This window comes from Silurus aristotelis, assembly GCF_946808225.1.
Source record: "Silurus aristotelis genome assembly, chromosome: 22".
In the NCBI taxonomy this organism is placed as follows: Eukaryota; Metazoa; Chordata; class Actinopteri; order Siluriformes; family Siluridae; genus Silurus; species Silurus aristotelis.
The window spans coordinates 13278986-13305463 of NC_139595.1; the positions used below are offsets into that span (position 1 = coordinate 13278986).

Below are 26478 nucleotides of genomic sequence, written 5' to 3' on the forward strand. Positions count from 1 at the left end.
ATTGATATAGAATAAAATTATATATAACCTTTTTAACTACCTAAATAAGTATTTAAGTATTGTAGTTGAGTAAAAGGTAATTTATATTATATATTTAACTTTAAAATGTAATGAAATTAAAGTAAAAGTCTCCCCAAATGGAAATACTTCAGTAAAGTACAGATATGCAATAAAGCCACTTAAGTACAGCAACAGATTACATTTACTTTTTTACTGTCCACCACTTGGGCAAGCAATGTTTGTATGGTTGGAACAGTTCAGTTTGCTGTCACAAAGAGACATTCAAATGTGTTATTGTGTTCTTTTTTACTTAACCCCTGATTGTTTACCTATAAGTTGCCCTCAAAGGCCAAAGGGTATGTGTTCAGAGCTTACCTTTCCTGTCAAGTAAGTAAAGAAAAGAAGATTACCTTACCAATGCCCAGCAACCACACGGCAGTGACATTATTCAGTAATGTAACTATGTAACTAAGGGTCCTGTGATCCCTTGGCAACCCCCAAGAGCAGTGAGAATCAACTCTTTACAATTGATTTACAAAATATGGGTAATATGACCTTGGCCACACCCTCCAGGTTTGACCACAACCAGTGCATGCAAAGCAGGCATTTCAAAGCAGAACATTCTTCATTACTAACATTACTGAAGTGATCTCTAACAAAAGGGCCACACATCTCAGTCCAACATGCTGCATAGGTTTTTAAAGTTGCAGTCATGCAAAAGATGGAAGTCCCAGGCTGGGGCCCTACACTTCTTTCAGAATGATTTGTTATTTATGAGCGCCTGAAATGACGCCATCACTGCTGCTGCGATGTGCTGCATGGTCTGCACATACTGTAGAGTTGCTGCTAGCTAGCAGTCTCTGAGGAAACCTTAGTCATTAATGAACCAGTGAGTGCATTAGATTCTCAGACACAAGTCCAAGCTATTTTGTTGATTTGGGATTGTTTATCTGCCCCAAGGAGAAAACCGCCAGGGTGTCCCCCATAAGGAAAGCTAGTAGGGGTGCAAAGGTACACCAAATTCATGGTTTGTTCTGTTCCTCATGGTGCGGTTCAGTTTCGGTACGGTCATGGGGAAGAAATGCAATATATAATATTTTATAAAAAATAAAATAGAATCAATTAAATTAACGTAATAATTTTTTTAAATTATATTAAGTGAATTGACACAAATTAAATTGATTAAATAAAATTGAATAAATAGAAAATTGTAATTAAATAGTTAACATTTGTTAGACAACAGGTGGGTAATACAGGTGTGTGTGTGTGTGTGTGTGTGTGTGTGTGTGTGTGTGTGTGTGTGTGTGTGTGTGTAATATTTAATTTTCTAAAGATATGTTCTCCTTATTTCAGCATACTTCAACAAATATCTTTATTCCTTCCATCCTTCATTCATTCACTTTCTCGATATGCAAAATTGTCAGGATTTTCTCCAAATTCTGGAGATAAAACGCTAAAGAATCCATAGTGTTAGCCACTAGCCACTTCCTGGCTAACAGCTAACGTTTGCGCTATAGATTCTTTAGCGCTTTCATGCATGCGCAAAACAAACCTTATTTACGGTACAGAGTAAGTGGCCACAGCAACACTGCCCCTGGCATTGTTGTGTATGTATTCAAGTTTAATAATATTAATAAAAAAATTTGCTCAAAGTGAGAGGTGGAGACGAAACAAACTTGGGGTTGGCCACTTAATACTTTCCTGAGAGAACTCAGACTTTAACAATGTTCCGCACGTAAAAAGGATTGCATTTTGTACACATGTACCGAACCGGAATTTCTTTTTTCTGATGTGAATACGTTCACCCCCAGAAGCTATTAATTTTTAAAGCCACAAGCAAGGCTCTGTGACTTGTGAGTTGTTAAATTGTGTGCAGTGTTCTGTAGACGGTGGGGCCAGTTCAGGGCCGTGCATAGTAATGTGGGTGAGAAGGATGGAAGTGTCTGCCAATTTACCGATCCCTCTAGTGATCAGAGGCGTATCGGGTTGCCTGCATATATCTTGAAAATCTCTCATGACATTAGAGGGAATCTAGAGCTTAGAGCATAAGCTTGGGGTGGCTGTCCTTTTAATGCAACTCTGAAAAAGCGCTGGTGTTCAGTGGCCAGTGGGAACATGAAAATGGATATTGTGTGGATCCGTAGACTTAAGTTAGACTTTTGGTTTCATATAGAATGCTTGAAAGACCAAATGTTTTCTTTTTTCTTTTCTTGTGATCTCAAGATAACTAAAGTTTGACTGCTGATTTTTTGTTGTTGTTGTTGAAATTTGTTACTGGCCATACATTCTAGAGGTCGTCCGATAGTGGATTTGACGTTTACCAATAGCTAGGTTGGATCATACTTTCCTATAACCGATTAATCAGCCGATATATATATATTTTTTATCCAGTATCTATTTTAAAAACTAACACTCAATGTAAAATAGTACTGTAAAATAGAACTTAATTACAAAACTTAAAAATAGAAATAAATGTAATTTGTAATGCTCTGGTCTGTGAAGACATTTAACTATGGCTGTTTTAAGCATGACTGTTTGGATTTATGTGAAATGGTATCACTTTTTTAACATTTTATCTGTTAATGCACAATGAACTCACATGAATGATGTACAGCACGCAGTCTCACGTGTAAAAAAAACAAAAAACAAACAGCACGTGGCATCAGTGATTTACCTCTAGAGGCCGATCTCGAACTGTGTAATGAAAGCGGAACTTCTCAGCCACTTAAGCGCAAAGGCGACCTGGAAAAACTATGTGTGTGGACCATTGCCCATAGGTCCAGCAATTAACTATCGTTGCCAATTAATCGGCTAAACCTATCAATCGGTCGACCTTTGATACATACTACACATTAGTCAGCACCTTAACCGAAGGTACAAGATGTATAAAATTACTATTGTGTAAATGTCTGTAAGCTTTGTAGTAATATTTGTGTTAATTTTTTTTTTACCTGCAGTCCGGCAGCCCGATCCTTCTTTACCACATCCAGAAGGAGTAGAATCGAAAATATGCCAAGGGGAGGAACTGGGAAGACTGAAGAATTGCCCTGCCTCTCTAGAGGCAGCCTTACAGCGCTGGGGTGCCATTGCACCCAAAGCACCATGTTTGACCATCACACATGCTGGTGCCAAACAACCTTACACACTCACATATGGTACGCACATAAAACACTCGCACACAGAGCCCTGTTTAAACATTCTCATATGCCACTTAATACAGTGCATGAAGAATTTATGAAGAATTTAGTGTTAGTCTGCATCTTATGTGCTTTTGGTTTTATCGTTCTCTCATAAAGACTACGAAATACATATTTTTACATTGTACACACTTATAAACACATTCAGTGTGGTTATTTTGCTCACGCATTCAAGTTTCTACCTTTCTAGTTTATATATTTTTAAAACTCCAACAGAGTTTTGGTTCGGGGTGTTTTAATGCGCGTATACAATAATGTGCATATTTTTGTAGTCTAATAGTTATTATTCTTATTAATGCATTATTCATGACATTAAACTATTAAATGCCAGCGAGCACATCCTGTTTTTTTACTTTTGGGTACTGACACATTTTCTTTGAGCTCTGATAGCTTTGTGTCACTTGATATGGCTCTCAAGAAATAAAAAATCATTTGTGGGGGAACTTTGTGTAGCATTTATTGTATTATTATTCATTTAAACATACATTGTATAGACAAAACTTTGTGGACACCTGAGCATAAGATTTGTATATACATTTTGAACATCCCACAATACAACCTCCATTTTTCTAGGAAGATGCTCAAGTGAATTGAAGATTTATTGCTACTGCATCTAAAGACAATCCATTACGAGTGTGTGTCTTGTGTGTGGTAACAGTTTGGGGAGGAAACACATATGGCTGGTGGCAGGTGTCCCAAAACTTTTGTCTATAAAGTGTAACATCAAGACCTTTGTCAGTCCACACACTTGGCGAGTCTCGGCTACATTTTCGCTTAATAAAAAAAAGTGAGATTGTAAACTCGACGCTTTTATGCATTAAGAACATATTGCTCATGTCTGTCCTGAAAGTAGCAGTATTAAAGTATCGGCTCAGCAAGATCTCAAAATTAGATTTAGATATTAAATTTTAAAATCGTATTATGAAATAATGTTGTAATATATTGAAGAATCATGTTTCCGGTCTCTGTTTAACATTACCAGATTTATTTATTTATTTTATTTTTTTTACTTCTTATTACAGTTCTATACAGACATGTGGCCCAAAAGTAGCCCCTCATTGCACACAGTTCAGTAACTGCTGCATATGAGCTGCTATTTGTTCCGAATATTTTTTTTTTTCTCGCTGTATGAATTATGACGAGTATAATGTTGCATAAATTCACCATACTGACTGTTTGTGTGTAGGTAAGCTGTGGTCCAGGAGTATGAAGGTGGCCTATTACATTCTTCACAAGCTCGGAACCAAGCAGGAACCCATCGTTCGGCCGGGAGACAGAGTAAATCACTTCCTGTCATTTAGATACAGAATAATAAGCTTACCAAGCAAGACAACTAATTATTATGATTTTTTTAGTTTTTTAGTTTTGTTTTGTTTTATCGCTCATTTTTTTGTTTTTGTGTGTTTGTATGTTAGGTGGCATTAGTGTACCCCAATAATGATCCTGTGGCATTTTTGGTGGCGTTTTATGGCTGTATGTTGGCTGAAGTCGTCCCGGTACCCATTGAAGTACCGCTTAGCAAAAAGGTAACACCCCTTTTTGTATGTCTCTTAAAAAAAAAATAATAATAAAATAAATACTTTATAAACTTGATTATCTTGTAAAAATTCGTTAAGGTGATCCGATTGAGAAATGCAAATGATTCACCTGCATCAAATTTCCTGGTTCATACATATAAATGTGTGTTCAATGTATTTCCTTGCCACTTTTTCTTCCAAAGGATGCCGGGAGTCAGCAGATCGGTTTCCTGCTGGGCAGCTGCGGCGTTGCCGTGGCACTGACCAGTGATGCGTGCCACAAAGGTCTTCCCAAGAGCCTCAGTGGTGACATTGTGCAATTCAAAGGTTGGAGACTCCATCAGTCTGCTGTCTTTATTCATGGAAAGAGCAGTTTTTCCATTTCCTGTAAGCAATCTGGTTTTCATTTGGTTGGTCTTTACTTGTTTCCCCCCCCCCTCCCCCCTCCCCCATTATGTTATCAGGCTGGCCAAAGCTGTTGTGGGTCGTGACTGAGTCAAAGCATTTATCGAAACCCCCCAGAGAGTGGTACCCTCTAATTAAAGATGCTAACAACGACACGGCGTATATCGAGGTTTGAATGATTTTCTTTCTGTATTTTGTTTTGCAACTCTATATTTTGTTAATATCAACATGTAAATATGGACATTTCTAATATATTGATCTTACTGTCAGTATAAGACTTGCAAAGATGGAAGTGTCCTTGGAGTGACTGTGACGAGAATGGCCATGCTGACACACTGCCAAACACTCACACACGCTTGTGGATACAGCGAAGGTAAGATGTGTTAATGCACTCGCATGCAGCCTCTCAAACGCATCTGTATACATTAACAGCAATGCACTATTTAAATATGCACTTTATAGACAAAAGTAGTGGGACACCTGATTTCTTTTTTCTGCCATATGTGGCTCTTCTGAAAAAACTGTTCCCACAAAGTTCCCTTCACTTGAACTAGGAGACCTGACAATACCCCTGTCCACAAAGAAAACTCCATGAAGAAATGGTTTACATGTGTTGGAGTGGAAGATGTTGAGTGGTCTGCTATAGAGCTCTGAGCTCAACTTTACTGAACATTTGAGATGAACTGGACCACTGATTGCACCCCAGACCTCCTCACTTGACCCACATCAACACTCTGATGACTGCAGAAATCTCCACACGTACACTCCGAAATTTAGTGGAACACCTTCCCAGAAGAGTGAAGGTTATTATAACAGCAAATGGAGACTAAATGTGGGATGAGATATTTAAAAAGCACATACTAATCTTATGGCCATGTGTCCACACACTTTTGTTCATATAGTGTATGTAGGAAAACATTTATATGAATTGAAATGTATATAAAAAAAAAAAACATCTTTGGTGTGTGTCTGTGCGTGTTACAGCCGAGACTCTTGTGAATGTGTTGGATTTTAAGAAGGACGTAGGACTGTGGCACGGCGTTCTAACGGTGATTATTTTACTCATATTCTAGGTCATCTTTTCCTTTTTTTCATATATTTTTTGACTTTTTTTTTGACAATCTAACTTGTTTCTGTTCTAGAGTGTTCTCAACATGCTCCACACTGTGAGTGTTCCATATGCTCTCATGAAGGTGAATCCATTATCCTGGGTCCAGAAGGTCTGTCAGTACAAAGGTACAAAACACACACTTTTCTTTCTTTCTATTTTTTTTTTTTTATATTATATTATATTAATTCTCTCTCAGCACATTAACATTTAATGTCCAGGCTCTTTTCAGAATTCAGCACTTTTTTGGAATTCCAGTCCTGACCATAAAATACATTTGCTTTCTCTTTTTTACTGTATGTAGCTAAAGTGGTGTGTGTGAAGAGTAGGGATCTTCACTGGGCTCTGATAGCACACAGAGATCAGAGTGACATCAACCTGAGCTCTCTCCGTATGCTGCTAGTTGCTGATGGAGCAAATCCCTGTAAGTGTGTGTGTGTTCAGAAATATGTATATGTACATATATACATCCTGCGTAAAAAAAAAATTCTGTCCCTTTTTTTACTCTCCCTCTCTTTTTTCCTTCGTCTCAGGGTCGATCTCGTCATGCGACGCATTCCTGAACGTCTTTCAGAGTTTGGGGTTGAAGTCGGAGGTCATCTGTCCATGTGCGAGCTCACCAGAGGCTCTTACCGTCGCTGTAAGGAGGTAAACCCGGCTTTCTTCTACATGTTCCGAGAGTTATTATGAGAAGTCATCTGTGCTGCGTGTACACTGGAGACTGTGGGAAAACGGCTCATCGGTTGTGATACGTGGTACGTGTTGTGCGTTTGACCTGCAGGCCGAGTGACGGCAGCTCAAAGCCTGTAGGCCGAGGCGTTCTCAGTATGATGGGACTGAGTCACGGCGTCATCCGGGTGGACACAGGAGAGAAGCTGTCTGTCCTCACACTGCAGGATGTTGGCAGTCCCATGCCAGGAGGTAGGCAGTGTGTGGATATGAAATCAGTGAGATTACGGTGGATGGAACCAAATTAGAAACCATGACGACGGCTTTAACCCCAAATGCCAAGTCTTCATCAGTGAACTTCAGACTTCATGTTAGAAAAATGAATCACCTGGTTATCCAACTGTTATTCATACTCATTCTGTGACTGCTCTGTTTCCTCCCAGGGTTTCTTCCTCATATCATTTTAAGTAGTTTCCTCTGCTTATCACATTTGATTTGCTCATTATGCCCATATTTTATATTTTATTTCATTTCAAATGTATGTCCTGAGACAGTTTATATTTGTGAAGCTGTTTTGTAAAAAAATTGTCCACTGAAAAAATACTGCACAAAGCAAATTCAACTGAATGAGCGGTTTGGGGAAAATCTGAATAAGGGTTTTTTTGTGTGCAAAATTCCCCTGTTTTTCCGACTTACGTTTGTTATTTCAGTGTTAAACAATTCCCCTCTCTCTCTCTCTTCCTCTCTCTCTCTTCCTCTCTCTCTCTTTCTCTCTCTCTCTCTTTCTCTCTCTCTCTCTCTCTTTCTCTCTCTCTCTCTCTCTTTCTCTCTCTCTCTCTCTCTCTCTCTCTCTCTCTCTCTCTCTCTCTCTCTCTCTCTCTTCCTTTCTCTCTCTCTCTCTCTCTCTCTCTCTTCCTTTCTCTCTCTCTCTCTCTCTCTCTCTCTCTCTCTCTCTCTCTCTCAGGCCTGATGTGTGTGGTGAAGCTGGAAGGTATCCCCCAGTTGTGTAAAACAGATGAGGTCGGAGAGATCTGTGTGTCATCCATTGCCACAGGAACGTCCTATTACGGTCTTACAGGAATGAGCAAAAACACTTTCGAGGTGTGAATTTTTTAAGCCTCTCTTTTACTGATACACACAGATGCTTTTACTGAAATGCTTTCCAGTGTGTTCGTTTAATGTCGCTGGTTAAATTAAGTTTTTTCACAATTTGGCGTCCATTATGTAACAAGAGCACCTTCTTTTCATTTACTTTCCGTTATTAACATTTTACAAAAAGGTTCCCTGGTGGTCTAGTGGTTAGGATGCGGCGCTCTCACTGCTGCGGCCCGGGTTTGAGAAAGCCTTAGAGCCGGTACCAAGCCCAGATAAATGGGGAGGGTTGCGTTAGGAAGGGCATCCAGCGTAAAAACGTGCCAAATCAGCATGCGGATGATCCGCGGATCACGAATGTCAATGATCCGCTGCGGCGACCCCTAATGGGAGAAGCCCTGAAAGAAAGACTTTTTACAAATACGTCTGTTTGAGGTTTAAACTTTCTTTACTTTTTATGTTCCACTGTGCTCATTTAATGTGAGTTGTGCTCATTCAGCCACAAAGGTGTTAGTAAAGTATATTAATAAAAAATAAAGCAGGCCAGGGAAAGATCCTTTACTCCAAGACAGATAAGGCCTATCTTCATGCAGCATTGCAGAACTGCACTGAAACTGAAATGCACACACTCACTCAACTGTGTTTCTTAACATGCACTCGTAAATCATTTCAATTCACACACATACTTGTTTTCAGCACCACCCATTTTATTTATATATATATCTGTTCACATGCTGTTTTACACGTCTACTCGACTGCTGCTGTTGCTGTTTTGCACCACCTTTTGGGGTTATTTACACGTCCACTGTTGTATACAGTTCTCTTTTGACTATTATAATGTATAAAACATTATACAGTAGGTTTACCGGTGGCACTACTGTGTTTTGTGCATCTGACCCACACTGTCTTGTGTCGTCTTTTGTCTTGCACTCGGTTGCACACGATGCACTTTATGTGGAGAGGACAACTTACTTTAGTCCTTAGCTTTGTGTCCTGTAGCTCTTTAGTGTGTGATGCAGGTCTATGTTGCTTTATGTAGCACCAGGGTTCTCGAAAAAAACGTCTCATTTCACTGTGTACTGCATCAGCTATATATACGGTTGAAACGATAATAAAATCTTCTTGACTTGACTAGAGCTGGCTTTGTGCACAGGGAGCATTGTCATGCTGGAACAGGGTTGGGTCTCTAAGTTCAAGTGAAGGGAAAAATGTATCCTCCCACATCCAAATACATCTTATGCAATAGTGTGCCCCCTAATTTTGAAGTAACAGTTTGGGGAAGGACCACATATGGCTGGAAAAGTCAGGTGTCCCTATATTTGTTTTCTATATACTTTTTAATAATATGACATAGAAAGTTCACATAATAGCACATAATGTCCTGTATTTGGGTCATGTGTTGTAATAATGCCCTGCTATTTAATGTGTTAAAAAAAACTGTTTGCCTCCCTCTCTGTTGTAGGTGTCCCCAGTGTGGAGCAGCGGCGTGTTAGCGAGCGAGTGTGTGTTTGTACGATCAGGGCTGTTGGGATTTGTAGGCCCAGGTGGAGCCATCTTTGTCACTGGAAAGATGGACGGATTGATGCAAGTCGGGGGCCGAAGACATAACAGCGATGACATTGTGGCTACTGCACTTGCTGTTGAACCCATGAAGTTTGTGTATAGAGGAAGGTGTGTGTGTGTTTGTGTACATACACACAATATAAATGAGTTGGTTCTGTAATTCTGTTCTGGTTTGTGGTTGCACAATAGTTATATTATTTTCTAGATTTTTTTTTTATTTCAAGAAGCTCTCATCACGAAAGCCATATTTTTCAAAACTTTGCAATAATCACCCCAGTGTTACATCTAGAAACATACTGTGATGTGTGTTTGTGTGGATCTTCAGGATAGCTGTGTTTTCCATTACTGTGCTTCATGATGAGAGGATCGTAGTAGTGGCGGAGCAGCGACCAGATTCTACCGAAGAGGAGAGCTTCCAGTGGATGAGCAGAGTTCTGCAGGTAATACAGAGGCGTTCTGTAATAACATATACACTTATATGTGCTTTTCAATCCTAATATCTCAATCCAGGCTCATACTGTGTTAAATCAACACAAGCTTTGTCTTCTACTTTGTTTAAAACATTGTTCATGTATTACAATTAATATAAGGTCTTAATATAATTTGTGTGTGTGTGTGTGTGTGTGTGTGTGTGTGTGTGTGTTTGTGTGTGTGTGTGTGTGTGTGTGTTTGTGTGTGTGTTTGTGTGTGTGTTTGTGTGTGTGTTTGTGTGTGTGTTTGTGTGTGTGTTTGTGCGTGCGTGCGTGCGTGCGTGCGTGCGTCTAGGCTATAGATAGTATCCATCAGGTCGGTGTGTATTGCTTGGCGCTGGTTCCGTCTAATACCTTGCCCAAAACTCCACTTGGAGGAATCCACCTCTCTGAGACAAAGCAGCTGTTCCAGGACGGAGCGCTGCACCCCTGCAATGTTCTCATGTGCCCTCATTCCTGCGTCACAAATCTGCCCAAACCCCGACAGAAACAACCCGGTAAACATTTGTGTGTGTGTGTGTGTGTGTGTGTGTGTGTGTGTGTGTGTGTGAGAGATTTTTGTTTTCTAATGTGAATCAATTGTGGAGTTTCTCGTTCATGTGAAGTTCTGCGCATTTTATGCTATAATTTTATATTTCTGTACCTTGGAGGCCACACTTTATTGTGGAAACAATGGGCAACTGGAATTATTTACTCAAGACATAAAATAAAATAACACAAACAAATGATGCTTAAACCACATGGTAGGTTAATAACAAGCACTGAACCTTTAAACCAGTGGTCTCAAACAAAGGACTATTTAACGACCATTACAACCAATCGGAATCTGTTTTTAATGCTAAAACTTTGCTGTATTTCTGACACACAAATAACTACATAAAGGGGTGTCCCCGACTATTTACATAGTCAAATCAGAATTGTCGAATCTCGCCTATAGTCAACTGAATCATGCGTGGTTGTGCGGGGGAGACGACACCTTGTAGTCCAGTGGGAAAGACCCACACAGAATCAACTTTTTAATAACTGCCTTTCAAGTGAAAGATGAAACTGACAATGCCTTTTTATCTTTTTAAAGTTTAAAGTTATTTTTTATTTAAAGCCACGACGTAGAGAACATCAGACAAAAATATAGAAGAAAATACTTAAACATTTTGAATTAGTGAACCTAAAAATAACAAATAACTGCCACACTTTAGACACGTCATGTGGGAAAACAGCGATGCGCCAAAAAACAATCAAAAAGGAATTTTAATAAGAACGAAATATACCCTTACAGATGAAATCCCTCCCACCAAGATGCTCCTGTGTTGGTCACGGATCATGGAAAGTGAAACTTAAATCTGTCACGCTCTTTAAGCTTCTTTCTTTTCACATTTTTATTCACAGCATTATCATAATGGGCTATATATTAACTTATTTGGGGAAAACCGGTAGTTGTATGTAAAATCAGACATTGAGCACCCCCATATAACCATAATGGTATGATCCTCGTTTCATAGCACCTCTGCAAATATTCGACTGCGAAGATTCGTGGTCACCCCTGAATTATACAGCTATAAACTCTAATATGTTCAGTAACATCTTGTGCATAATTGATGCATTAAAAAAAAGTATACATTATATTTAATATATAATAAAATTCCCACATCCAGTTTTCTTCTAATTCGATTTTCCATCAGCGTTGAAACAATATTAAAACACCAATGTTGGCAACAGAAAGAAGTGTAGAATTAAGGGTGCATTATGTGCATTATGTGTCTCTGTAAATGCAGAGGTTGGTCCCGCCTCGGTCATGGTGGGGAATCTGGTGGCGGGAAAGCGGATGGCGCAGGCCAGCGGACGAGACCTCAGTCAGGAAGACAATGATCAGGTTTGTATGCATGCGCATGCCTGTGTCTGTTGGGTGAATCCCAAATGCTAATGTTTGTGAGAAGTGTTGTTAATGGATTTCAGACAGATTATAGAGTGAAAATACCTTGTGTGTGACTGTATTAACAACCCAAGTACATCTTACAAAAACAAGAATTATAATGAAATAAATGTGAAAATAAGTATCGATGTCATAAACGCAGCCACTGTATTAGGAATATTTGTACCACTGCGCACACATGCGATGTGTAACACCAAATGACAGCAGTGCGGCTTCAGTTAATGTTCATATAAAACATCATGATCATTTAGGTTTTTTTTATTTTTATTTTTTTTATGTTTTGGAATTTTTTTTTGTATTTTGGATCACTTGGGATTTTCATACATCATGTGTTTCCTGTTTTCTGTGATCCAGTTCCTGTTTTTGCCTGAGGTGTTGCAGTGGAGAGCTCAAACTACACCTGACCACATACTTTACACACTCATTAACTCAAGGGTAATATACACACACACACACACACACACACACACACACACACACACACACACACAGACAGACGCAAACACACTTACAAACAGATCATCTCACGTTGTAAACACTGTTAATTTCTTTGGTGACACTCAGGAAAGCAAAAAAACATTTACAAAATACACTCCAAATGTAGTTTAGTCATTTCACTTTCCACTTTGCTTGGTGTGTGTGTGTGTTATAGGGGACTGTGGGGAGTTCTCTAACATGTGTGCAGCTCCATAAAAGAGCAGAGAAGATTGCTGCCCTGCTGTTCGAACGTGGACAACTGCGAGAGGGAGATCATGTAGCATTAGTGTACCCACCAGGTAACTTCGCATGATCAAATTAAATTTATTTGTCACATACACATACATACAGGGTAGGACATGCAGTGAAATGCTTAAATGCAAATGTTCTGTATTCATTTGTTTCATTGGCTAGTTTACACACGTAAAAAGACATCAATAAATTGTGAGCATCAAAGGGACAGTAAAATAAGGGCAACCATGTCTAACTGAATGTGGATTATAGCAATATACTTTATATATATACAGCGGGGAAAATAAGTATTTGACACATCAGCATTTTTATCAGTAAGGGGAATTCTAAGTGGGCTATTGACACAAAATTTCCACCAGATGTAGCCATCAAGCCAAATATTGAATTCATACAAAGAAATCAGAACATTTAAGTATAAAAGTTGAGTTATAATAAATACAGGGAATAATTATTGAACACATGAAGATAACAAGGTGCAAAATGGCATAGAAAGCCAGGAGATCACCTGAAAGCTGTTAGTATTGAGAGAGAAACCCTGCCCCCTATCAGTACTAATTGATATCAGCTGCTTTAGTCCTAATTGATGGCCTATAAAGGCTTCTCATTACCCAGGAGGCACACAGGAAAGACTTTATGATGGGTAAAAGCAAAGAACTCTCTCAAGATCTTCGTAATCTTATCGTTGAAAAGCATTTTGATGGGAATGGTTATAGGCGCTTTTCCAGAATGCTGAATGTTCCTGTGAGCACTGTGGGGGCCATTATCCAGAAATGGAAAGAGCATCAGTTCACCATAAACCGGCCACGATCAGGTGCTCCACGTAAGATCCCTGTCCGAGGAGTCCAAAGAATAATCAGGAGAGTTCGCCAAGAGCCAAGAACCACTCGGGCAGAATTTCAGGAAGACCTTGCATCAGCAGGTACTGTTGTTTCAAAGAAAACTATAAGCAATGCACTGAACCGCCATGGCATCCATGCACGCTTACCACTCAAGACTCCATTGCTGAACAAAAAGCATGTTGAGGCTCGGTTAAAGTTTGTAAAAGAGCATTTGGAGAAGCCTGTGGATTATTGGGAGACTATAGTATGGTCAAGATGAAAGCAAAATTGAACTTTTTGGCAGTCATTCTCCACACCATGTTCTGCCCACCACCCCAAGAACACCATACCAACAGTTAAGTTTGGGGGTGGAAGCATCATGGTTTGGGGCTGCTTTTCAGCAAGGGGTACTAGCAGACTTTATATTATTGAAGGCAGGATGAATGGAGAAATGTACCGAGGACATTCTGGATAAAAATCTGCTGCTATCTACCAGAACGCTGAAAATGAAAAGAGGATGGACATTTCAGCAAGACAATGATCCCAAACACAAGGCCAAGGAAACAATGAAGTGGTTTCAAAGAAAGAAAATCATGTTGCTTGAATGGCCCAATCAATCACCTGACCTAAATCTCATAGAAAACCTATGGAGATAAAAGAGGCCCAAGGAACCTTCAAGATTTAAAGACCAGTTGTGTGGAAGAATGGGCCAGAATCACTCCTGAGCAATGCAGACGACTGGTCTCTCCATACAAGAGGCGTCTAGAAGCTGTAATCACCAACAAAGGCTTTTCTACAAAGTATTAAATAAATCATTTCACTTTATTTATTATGATTTAATTGTATACTTAAATGTTCTGATTTCTTTGTATGAATTCAATATTTGGCTTGATGGCTACATCTGGTGGAAATTGTGTCAATAGCCCACTTAGAAATCCCCTTACTGATGCTGATGTGTCGAATACTTATTTTCCCCGCTGCACAAACATATATATAAATATAAAAAAACCACTTCATATATATAACCAAATATAGAAAGTGGACTCTTACAGTTTGAAACTGCGTCTGATTTGTTAATCATAATAATATAATTATTAATAATAATAATTTATAATACAATACAAGTATATTAGTATATAATAAATATAGGGAACAACATGGGACATACCAGACATTATGTTCATAGGAATTCCATGTGAATATATTTTAATGACAGCTTGCATTCGAGCTGGCATCGACTGCAGAAATGCAAAACCCTTATGATCCATTTTTAGATCACATCCATTTGAGTGTCCTCGAAAGAAAAGATTAGGCCTTAGGAAAGAAAAGGTGAAAAACATTACAAAGCATTTAACATTAATATCAAGCATTTGCTGACATTTAAATACAGACCTTGAAATGGAGCAGAATCCCGAGCAGGACATTTTTGAAAATACTGAACATTTGCCTTGTTTTAAATATAAATGACTAATACCTTTTGTTTTATTTGAAAGATTCCAGATTTTCAATGTGGTCTCAGACTTGGACCCCATTGTAACTATCTGCATTGATGCCTTGTGTCACAGGTTTAGATCTGATTGCCGCTTTCTACGGTTGTTTGTATGCTGGCTGTATCCCGATCACAGTCAGGCCTCCTCATCCCCAAAACATCGCTACTACACTGCCAACTGTCAAAATGATTGTAGAGGTAAATATATTTGTCAACATCAATGAGCAAGAAACATATACTTATAGTTAGAAAATTAGTACAGTGAGGATGAGCTCACTGCACCACCAGAGCAGCTCCTGTAGCAGATCTGTTATTGTGCCAATCACAAGCTTTTATGTAAATCTTTTAACTGACAGAAGCTCATGGAAGGTGGCAAGTTGTGTGGCTGCAATCAGAATGCAGACCCTGTGTTGTTGAAAACTAAAATATAACCACTTGAAACTCTTAATTTATAGTCAAAATTGTAATTATTAAGGATTAAAGATTGTATGGTAACTTTCACTGATTTTAGTTCAGTCAGTGTTTGTTGAATTTCCCTGGTTTGAGTGGTCAAATGTTGCTTTTGAAAAATGTTTTCAAGTTTAGATCATTATAGCGATGAGTCCAATTGTCTATTAGGCTCAAATGGCATGAAAGTCAACATCACACTCTGGCTACACACAGCTTTATGGGGCAGCAAAGCCACATGCCAGTCAAAGTTTCCAGGCTGACCTCTGTCTGCATCTAAATTCACCTAAATGGGTCAGAAGGTGAATTGGAGCAGCAGAAGGTGAATTGGTCTGATGAATCATGGGGAAGTCCAGGTGCATGTGCCTCACTTAAATGGGAAAGAGATGGAATTGGGATGCACTATGGGGAAAAAAGATAAGACGTTGGAGGAAATGTAATGCTCTGAACAGTAAACCTCCTGCTATTTATGTGGATGTTAGACTGCCATGTACCGCTCAACTTTAATATCGTTGCAGTCCAAATGCAGCTCTTCAGGGCAACTGTATTCCCTCGTGGCCTTTTTACAGTAATGTTTCCTATCACACCGCAAAAAATTGTTTCAAGTGTTGTCTTAGCCTCGGAATTCCCCTGATCTCAATCCGATCTAGTGTCGGTCTGCTGAGCAAAAAAGTCCAACTAATAGAAAACCCAACCTCATATCTTACATGGTTTAAAGTATAGGCTGCTCAGGTGTTGGAGTCAGATACCACTGCAAACCTTTAGAGTTCATCTCTCAGTGGTTTAGTTTTGACAGCACAAGTGGACCTACACAAAATTTGCCAGGTGATTTTAATGGCATGGATGATCTGTGAATAAAAACACAATGATGACAGCAATGTCTGTAAAAATGTCTGTGCTTTTCAATACTTAATCGAATTGTGTGTGTGTGTGTGTGTGTGTCTGTGTGTGTGTGTTTTTGTGTGTAGGTGAGTCGTTCAGGGTGTGTTATGACCACACAGGTAATCAGTAAACTTCTGAAGTCAAAAGAGGCATCAGCAGTGGTGGATCTCCGATCATGGCCACCTGTTCTTGACACAGGTGAGAGTTGTGTAGGGAAATGAAATGAGTATTAGTTTTAGTGACACTAGTTTTAGTGAAAAGTTTTTTTAAAATATATATATTTGTGTAGTATTACTACAGTATTAGTATGTGTATTTGTGATTTAGATGATCTGCCAAAAAGACGGTCTCATCTCCTGTATAAGCCATGTGATCCAGAGTCTTTAGCGTACTTAGACTTCAGTGTGTCCACCACTGGCATGCTTGCTGGAGTAAAGGTACAGACACACACACACACACACACACACACACACACACACACACACACTAATTTTAAAATATACACACTCTCATTCAATCACAAAACATTACGATGAGTGTAGAGGAAATGACTTGATTGTATTTGTTTGTTTGTTTTTTTGTTTTTTTAAGATGTACAGATTGAAAACACTTTGATCCCGTTTTGTCCACAACTACAACATTACATTGGATTTGAAATCAAATCTTCAAGTATTGGCAGTTTGCATTTACTAAAGCAAATATATACAAGGGTCAATGTGGAATTGAAAATTCATGTAGGAATTGTTTCAAGATTTTTTATTTGTCACAAACACAGTTATATACAGAATACAGCTTTCAGTGAAATGTAAATTCTATCAGCTGTTTAGAAAATTGTGCATTAGATTAAAGGAACTATACACCGATCAGGCAAAACATTAAGTGGTGAAGTGAATAACTGATTATCTCTTTATCATGGCACCTGTTAGTGGGTGGGTTTTATTAAGCAGCAAGTGAACATTTTGTCCTTAAAGTTGATTTGTTCAAAGCAGAAAAAATGGGCAAGCATAATTTTGAGTGAGTTTGACAAGGGGCAAATTGTGATGTCTAGACGAATGGGTTAGAGCATCTCCAAAACTGCAGCTCTTGTGGGCTGTTCTCCATCTGCAGTGGTCAGTATCAGATTTGGTATATAGAAGTATATATTACATCCCTGGTGAACTTTTGAAATGGTGGAATTATTTCATTAAATGTTAATAAGTTTCTGCTCCTCAGTGACACATGTTTAACCCAGTGCGTGTTAATACAGAGCCAAAACAACAACATGCGATCCACTTATTTATTTGTAGATCATTTTGATGCATTCAATAGAGTTTCTAGTTTGATAATATTGTGGTTGTGATGATAATGATGATATGATGTTATAATGATGATGGCATTCATTTACCGTCTCCTCTTTGCTTCTGTCCCTTCACCCCACAGATGTCTCACAGTGCCACCAGTGCTTTATGTCGTTCTATAAAGTTGCAGTGTGAGCTTTATCCGTCCCGTGAAGTAGCGGTGTGTTTGGATCCCTACTGTGGACTGGGCTTTGTCATTTGGTGCCTCTGCAGGTATGAAGCACCTGATTATATTAGAGAGCAAGTCCTTAAACCTCTTCTTCCCTCATAAACAAAATTCTAGCATTAGAAAAGTGATTTTTTTTTTTTGTCCTTTTGCAAGTCTGCTTTTCCTTAGAGTAGATTTATTGATGAGCAGATTACAGAGCAATAGGAGTAAGCTGAAGTACTATTTAGACATGTAATCAGGATTTATTTATGCAGAATAAGTGCAGGGTCATTTCTACTGGTCAGTTTATAGTAGTATAAATTGAGCTTTTTGTCCCAGTAATAAAACAAACCCTGAGACACATCACTAAAAATGGGATTATTTCACCTCTTCATGTACAAAATATATTCTGAAAAGGGTTTCAAGTGGTGGTTATGGTTCTTTATTTTAGAAAATGAGCGTAATGTGTGTAATCTTTTTGTGTAGTGTGTATGCAGGGCACCAGAGCATACTGATCCCTCCAGCAGAGTTGGAGGTAAACCCGGCCCTGTGGTTACTCTCTGTCAGCCAGTTCAAAGTGAGAGACACTTTCTGTTCTTATTCAGTCATGGAGCTCTGTACCAAGACCCTCGGTACACTAACTCACTCACTCAAGGTGTGTATAAAAATATATACATACAAACACACAATTTCCCACACAGTCTAGCAGTCACATGCACTCCCACATGAGTTTACTTCCACTGAGCGGCTGACGCATAAATATACACTCATCCAATGTATGAATTTTGGAACGTTCACATATAAAACCATCGCTTTTAGTTAGAGTACATTTTGTTAGTTTTTTTTTGTCAGTCAGATGTTTCCCTTGTATTTGACTCGCAGGCTCGAGGCCTGGATCTGTCTCGTGTACGCACATGCGTGGTGGTGGCAGAGGAGAGGCCTCGTATCGCTCTGACTCAGTCCTTTTCCAAGCTTTTTAAAGACGTCGGGCTTCACCCACGTGCTGTCAGTACTTCCTTTGGATGCAGGGTGAATCTAGCTGTGTGCCTGCAGGTTAGTTACATCTCAATCAACACACACTCGCACACACCCCGTTTTCATTTGATCATTTATTAAAAACGAATACAACTTTCCTTACTCACATAGACAAAAAAAAAAATCTATTGCACTTAATTATATTATTTGCAATATTTGGTGCAATTAATAGACCACCAGTAGTCCCCGACTTTTGATGGAGATGCATTCCGATGACCCCATCGTAAAACTTGAAAATAAGTCCAGACATGGCGTAGCCTACCCAGGAGTGAAGAATGGGGATCAGTATGGAGTAGTATACGGTTAATAATTTAACAATTAATAGTACAAAATTAAGCAAAACAGATCAATTTACAGTGCCATACAGTATAAAATGTGTGTGTGTGTGTGTGTGTGTGTGTGTGTGTGTGTGTGTGTATGTATGTATGTATATGTATATGTGTATATATATATATATATATATATATATATATATATATATATATATATATATATATATATATATATATATATATATATATATATATATATATATATAAAACTCAGTAAAGCTCTTGAGGTTGAATTATCAGAAATCTCCACAGCCATGCTCCAAAATTGACTAGAAAGCCTTCACAGAAGAGTGGAGAGTATAAGAAACAGGAGGGTGAAAAAGTCACACATACATTTGACTCTATAGTGAACATCTGAATGTCCTGCTCATGCAGTATTTGCTCTATTTTAAAAGCTATTGATTCAATGTAGTGTTTGAGACTTTAAGGGTGACAAAAAAGAGGCTTGTGTGTGTGCAGGGGACTTCAGGACCAGACCCCACTACCGTCTTTGTGGACATGAGGGCACTCCGACATGACAGGTAGCACATCCATATGGTCTGTTCACATGCGGTTTTCTTGAAACGTTCCATGTAGACACTTACTCTCTACATAATCCCAGTTTATACAGTGTTTTTTTAATAGACTGGAAGAGTTTTCTGTAAGTGAGTTTGTTTTCTGATTAATGCTATTATTGTGTGGGATCTAGAGTACGCTTGGTGGAAAAAGGCTCGCCACATAGTTTGCCTCTCATGGAGTCAGGCAAGGTAACGAATAAGCAGGATTTTTTTTCAATGCTTAAGAACTTGAAATAAGTAATATTTCCTCATAATAAAAAAACGGATAAATCCATACAAGGCGTTTTTGCTCTGATACGCAGATCCTGCCAGGGGTCCGCATCATCATCGCCAATCCAGAGACAAAGGGGCCGATCGGAGATTCTCATTTAGGAGAGGTTAGACCAATCAGAGGCTGTCATTATGTGAAAAATACATTGTATTGGTTTGTGATTGATATTCTGTAATTATTGTTGTACAGGGGTGAATGATGAGCATATAGAAAATATTGTATGTGTACATGTGTGTGTGTGTGATGCAGATATGGGTGCACAGCAGTCAGAATGCAAGTGGATATTTCTCAGTGTTCGGGGAGGAGAATGTTCGCTTGGATCATTTTAGTGCCAGACTCAGTTTCGGAGACACACAAACCGTCTGGGCCAGAACCGGCTACCTCGGCTTCCTCCGCAGGACAGAACTCACCGACGCCAGTGGAGGTGAGTGCATATGCGTATTAGGGGTGTCCCCAACTAAGGATTATTGAATCAGAATTTTTAAGTCTGGTGGTGGGTTGGTGCTGGACGACGATGACGACACTAGATAGTAACCATAATAACAATTACTTAGAACATTTTAAAGCCACGATGTGCAAAACATCACACAAAGATATAGAAGGCATGATCCACGTTTTATAACACCACTGTGAAGATTTGACTGTGAGATTGGTAGTCCAATCCGACTCGTCCTATCGAAACATCGGATCTTCGACTATTCGTGGTCATTAATGTGTGTTATGTGTAGTGCATGTATTGCATTTGTAGTGCTAAATGGAATTTTTTTTTTTTTCCAAGCTAAGGTGAGCAAATACTGTCTTCCTCTAAGGCACCTAAAAATAAACTCAGCAATTTATTTAATCTAATTCACAGAGCAGAATAACACATTTAGAGGAATAAAATAGAATTGCCTTTATATTATCACAAATACTGTACATTACAGCACAGTAAAATTCTTCGGATATCCCAGCTTGTTGAGAAGCCGGGGTTAGAGAACAGGGTCAGCCATGATACAGCACCCCTGGAGCATAGAGGGTTAATGACCTTGTTTAAGGGCCCAAGAGTGGCAGCTTGGCAATACCAGGGCTTGAACCCCTGACCTTCCGATCAGTAACCCAGCACCTTAACCACTGAGCTACGATCCCTCCACCTCTCTTGATTCCCCAACCTTAGCCTGAACACTTTTATTAATGCCCTACAAAATGATTGACACCCTTCATGAAAATGAGCAAAAATCTCTATAAAAATTTGTACATTTGTTATTTTCAGGGTTCCCACACTTCTAGAAAGTACTTGAATTTAAGGCACATGGATTCAAGGCCTGGAAAGTACTTGTCTTTGAAAATGCTTGAAATAAATAAAGAATAAATGTTTAGTAGAATGGTGCTTTTATCTTGTCAGTTGATGTTTGTTAGGAGTCTGTTTGTATAAAATTAAACGCTAGCCTGATAGTGAATTTGTAAACATTGCATCGCTAGCAGTGTTTTTTCCGTTACGGTTCGTCCCCTTGATTTCGTCCTGGGCAAGAGGTTGGACATTTGAGTTATGAGACTTGTGAGTCTCTGAAAGGAGCATTGTTATTAATAAGAATAAGAATGAACACCATATTAATGAAGCATAAAAAATGTGATGCATTATTTGAGTTTATATTCTGCGTGCCTGTATATGTGTGCTGAATGTGTTCTTATATCACTGTCTTTAATGCATTACAGTCACGCTAAGCATTTACTTTATAACTGTTTTCTGCAAGAGGAAAACATGTGCATCAGCGTGAATCATTACATATATATTATTTTTAGCATCTCAAACTTTTCCCGAGCAGCGTTTTGCACTCGTTATATGTATATTTACAGTATTGACTTCAATGGGGACTTAGCAACATGTGTGATTCTTTATCAGAAGAGAATAACACTAAAGAAACTTAAGACACTTCTACACATACTATATTGCCAAAAGTATTTGGTCACCTGGTCATAAGTACGGTGTGTGATTTATAATTTTTTTTGAGCATTGCATCCAGAATTTTGTCCCAATTTGCCCTTACGATTCCCTCCACTCTTCTGGAAAGATGTTCCACTAGATTTTGGAGTGTGTCTATGGTTATTTGTGTTCATTAGCCACAAGGGTGTTACGAAAGGCAGGTACTGATGTAGTTGAGGAGACCTGGGGTGCAGTCAGCATTCACATTCATCTCAAAGGTGTTCAGTAGGGATGAGATCAGAGCTCTATAACAGGCCACTCAAGATCTTCCTCTCCAAAATATGTAAACCAAATGTTCAAGGAGCTCACTTTGTGCACAGGGGCATCGCCGTGCTGGAACAGGTTTGGGTTTCCAAGTTCAAGTGAATGCAAAACGTTATTATAGCGCATCTAAAGACTGTGGTCACAGTTTGGAAAAGAACCACGTATAGCAGTAAATGTCAGGTGACCCAATACTTTCGGAAATATAGTGTACAGAGTATAAACAACTCACATGCACGCTAAAAAGCGTTGTTTTTCCTCCAAAAACCACCTACAACCTTGTCATGGTTTTATGGTCCCATTAGAGTGAAAATAAGTGCTAATGCTGTCTTAAATTATTTTTATTTTGTTTTTGTAATATTGTTGCATTAATAATTGTAAATCAGAACATGCTTATAAATTTCATACATTTACTGCCCCTAGTGCTTTTAGATCAAGGGACCCCAACCGCCAGGCTTTGGATCGGTAATGGGCCATGGATAATTTGGCACCGGGCCGCATCAAAAAAATGTAAACTTTGTAATGTTAACTTCATTTCCATTTTATTGACTTTCGCATCTGTAGGGTGTTATAGTGCATCTGGAAAGTATTCACAGCGCTTCAGTTTTTGCACATTTTTTTATGGTTACAGCCTTCTTAAATTGTGAAGTACTAATGACCATAAACTGCCAGCCAGAAGATGCAAACCGTTTTTTTAAATGCCGGTCACGCGGTCATCTGTGTTTTGTTGTATTGTGCCTTTTGTTTGACTCCTTAACAAAGCCCTTTTCTTAACTGCATGAATTTGCTTATTGTGGTTATATTGGATCAACCCTCTGAATTGCCTCAGTAAACGTACAAGTGCATTTACTAGAATCCACCTGGTAAAATATGTCTGCTTTTGCCAGGAAACTTAGTCACGTTTGGATATTATATATATACAGCAGGACAATAATCCAAAACTTGCATCCAAGTCCACACAAAAAATAATGCCTGCATGACCACAATCAAGTTTTTGACATGGTCATGCTAGTACTGAACTAGAACTGTATTAAAGGATCCAGAGAAAGAGAACACTGGATCCTAGAGATTTGAAAAACTTGATCTCCTAAATCATTTACAATTAATGTCTAGAAAAACAAAATTGCTTTTAAGCCACAATTTGGTCATGTATATTTAGCTTTTTGTGTATGAAAGTAAATTCAAATGAAAGGCATGGCGGTATACCCGCTATTATCAAATACTTATTTGTTGGTTTTTTAACAACTTTACTTTAATTAAGGTTTATATTTTCAGTCTTTTTTCCCCCAAAAACCATCTTTATCCATGGTGCCATTAATTCTGCAGCTGACTGTGTTGTCACTTTTTTGGTTCAGGATGCAGCTTTCTTTTAAAATTGTAATTGACTTGCACCAATAACATAATGAATACCCAAATAATGATTTCCATATTCAAATTCTGCCACATCAACCAGTACACATACCTGTACACGCCCCTCAACATTGTGTTACTGCACATAAAGTAGTGTGTGTGTGTTTGTGTACGTTTTTGTCACAGAGAGGCACGATGCTCTGTATGTGGTGGGAGCGTTGGACGAGGCGATGGAGCTGAGAGGGATGCAGTACCACCCCATTGATATTGAGACTTCTATTATCCGAACCCACAAGAGCATTACAGAATGGTGAGTACACGCGTGCAATAACACACAACCACACTATTATCCACACGTATGCATTCACAACTCACGTTGTATGTCGGCAAATAAAGAAGCAGACATTCTGAACATTTAAACATGAAATGACTGCAGAGGTTTTGCTCGTTCTTGGTCTGTCTGTGTGTGTGTGTGTGTGTCTGTGTGTGTGTCTGTGTGTGTGTCTGTGTGTGTGTCTGTGTGTGTGTCTGTGTGTGTGTCTGTGTGTGTGTGTGTGTGTGTGTGTGTGTGTGTGTGTGTGTGTGTGTGTGTGTGTGTGTGTGTGTGTGTGTTTGGATCTTGATCTTTTTGTGTGTGTTTCAGTGCCGTGTTCACCTGGACTAAGCTTTTGGTTGTGGTGGTCGAGCTAGACGGTTCAGAGCAGGAAGCTCTGGATCTGGTTCCCATGGTAACCAATGTAGTTCTGGAGGAGCATTACCTGATCGTTGGTGTGGTGGTTGTCGTGGATACCGGCGTCATTCCTATCAACTCGCGCGGAGAGAAGCAGCGCATGCACCTGAGAGACGGCTTCCTCGCCGACCAGCTCGACCCCATATACGTCGCCTACAACATGTAGAAAAGAAGAAAAACTTGAAAAGATACTCGAACGCTTCCACTCAAACACGTAGGACACACGCTCGCAGCCGGGTGCATAGACTTAGTCTAGAAAATGCTGAAACACACAATATGGCAACCCGCTGACAAAAAGATGCACTTTCTCCATCACATATTTGCATTCGACCACCTTAGAAATGGCTTATAATATGTACAAACACAAGTAATTACTTTCGGAAGCTGAAAGCACTAATAGAATTCAGATAATTCAACATCTTTAAGGTAAAAAAGAAATAATGTAGCCACGCACCTGAACAAACACACAGTAAATAAGTAGGCATTTGTTTACAGGATTGGTACCGGGCATCAGTCTGTGCAAACCGGTTTTTACTTTTTGCCTAGAATTTTTTTTGTCGTCATTTTATTTATTATTTTTTTTAAACACTGCATGCAACATTAATAGAGTTTTCCACCAACTACATTGAAGGACACAGTGGAAAGAACATGTTGCATGCAAAAGTGGATCCTTACATATGATAGTTCTCAGCCAAAACATGTATACTTTCAGCCAACAAGAGCAAATCCCACCTTTTTTTTTATTATTATTATTATAATTTTTTTTGTTTATGGCACAAGAAGTCAGTGAAAGTGTGCTGATGCAATAGACAGGTTTACAAAACTACATGCATAATCAAATGGCCTGCATATTCAAGCACTCACCCATATATGGGCCAACACACCTGTGTATATAAGGAACTCGGAGACGTATCGTACATTTTCTTTGCTGTTTTGTGTTTTGTTCATGTGCAATTCGTTGGTTTTACTAGTGTCGCTTCATTATGTTTATCCTGCAATATTTTCAAGTCAGGGAATTTTATAAGATATTTACTGTCGAGTCTGACCTACCCCTCATTATCTAAAGGCGTTCAATTTTTTTTTTTTTTTTTTTTTTTTTAAACGTGGTGATGAAAAAGTAGCCGTTTTATACAAAAGACATATCAAGCAAAACATTTTAAACGACTTATTTTCCTTAATATTTTTCAAATGTGATTTGTGCACAGCTTGTTCCGTTTGTCCTCTTTATTTTATGCAATAGCATACGTTTTTTTTTTTCTTCTTCTTCATTTTATCTCTTTTTTTTTTTTTTTTTTTGGTCATGCCATTTTGTGTGAATATCGAACATGCAGATACATACATGTATATATTATGTATAGCTTGTGTTTATGAAGATGACGACATAAAGCACTGCTTCCTCTCTGTTATTGTATGTAGCTTGGATGGAAAAAGGGGAGAGAGAGAGAGAGAGAGAGAGAGAGAGAGAGAGAGAGAGACTCCACAAAACAAAAATGATAACAAAGGGAAGTAGTAATGAAGGAGTCAGAGAGGTGGAGATCACTGTGTGTGTGTAAATCCTGGTTTGTATGGGTTTTTTTTTTTTCCCTTGTGTCTTACATTTCCTGCAGGGCTCTGAGCTGTGGGTTCTGTCAAAATGGTAAAAGCGAAAAGAAAAAAAAAATGTCTTTTAAAATGTCAATAAAATATTTTCTATTATTCAGTAAAAGTGCTGTCCGTCATAAGATCTTTGTTTAAATGTTGTTAAATTTAAAAGAGGTATCATTCCATTTATTTTAGAATAGAAGTCGATCACTAGTGTATCAGATTTAAAAAGGCGTTCTTGTTCGTCTGAACAACTGAGTTACTGTTGGAACAAATTTAACCGAATCTAATAAAACATAGGTACAGAATGATTTTGAGATTATAATGTAGAAGGTAAGGAGGATGGCACTGTATTACTGAGAGCTGATTTAGACTCATTATTTTATATTGCGAATGAGAAAGTTGTGTTCATACTTCAAAAAGAATTCTGGATGGCTTTAATGCTGATATACTGTACACCGATAAACTAATTTGAAAATATACACTCTCTAAACCAATCACAAAACATATTGAGATGAGTGTAGACAAATCCCTGTTTGTAGTATTTATTTATTTTTTTAGATGTACAGATCGAAAACCTCGATGTGATCCGATTTTGTCC

At 38.6% G+C, this 26478-nt stretch overlaps 1 protein-coding gene across 1 annotated transcript in view; it reads left to right on the forward strand.

Annotated features, from left to right (window-relative positions):
- dip2cb (disco-interacting protein 2 homolog Cb) overlaps positions 1-26001 on the forward strand; it is a 57856-nt gene extending 31855 nt beyond the window's left edge. Inside the window, exons 9-38 of the mRNA XM_083525476.1 lie at positions 2958-3155; positions 4384-4475; positions 4613-4723; positions 4918-5041; positions 5179-5288; positions 5390-5492; positions 6104-6168; positions 6262-6355; positions 6532-6651; positions 6761-6875; positions 7009-7148; positions 7861-7997; positions 9451-9659; positions 9877-9991; positions 10317-10518; positions 11794-11891; positions 12306-12386; positions 12604-12727; positions 15064-15185; positions 16403-16514; positions 16643-16752; positions 17735-17865; positions 18287-18455; positions 18683-18853; positions 19627-19688; positions 19856-19913; positions 20027-20101; positions 20245-20419; positions 23753-23876; positions 24210-26001. Coding sequence (XP_083381602.1) covers positions 2958-3155; positions 4384-4475; positions 4613-4723; positions 4918-5041; positions 5179-5288; positions 5390-5492; positions 6104-6168; positions 6262-6355; positions 6532-6651; positions 6761-6875; positions 7009-7148; positions 7861-7997; positions 9451-9659; positions 9877-9991; positions 10317-10518; positions 11794-11891; positions 12306-12386; positions 12604-12727; positions 15064-15185; positions 16403-16514; positions 16643-16752; positions 17735-17865; positions 18287-18455; positions 18683-18853; positions 19627-19688; positions 19856-19913; positions 20027-20101; positions 20245-20419; positions 23753-23876; positions 24210-24462 — 3800 coding nt within the window. The 3' untranslated portion in view covers positions 24463-26001. The remainder of the gene's footprint in view (positions 1-2957; positions 3156-4383; positions 4476-4612; positions 4724-4917; positions 5042-5178; positions 5289-5389; positions 5493-6103; positions 6169-6261; positions 6356-6531; positions 6652-6760; positions 6876-7008; positions 7149-7860; positions 7998-9450; positions 9660-9876; positions 9992-10316; positions 10519-11793; positions 11892-12305; positions 12387-12603; positions 12728-15063; positions 15186-16402; positions 16515-16642; positions 16753-17734; positions 17866-18286; positions 18456-18682; positions 18854-19626; positions 19689-19855; positions 19914-20026; positions 20102-20244; positions 20420-23752; positions 23877-24209) is intronic.
- Positions 26002-26478: the final 477 nt, after the last annotated feature.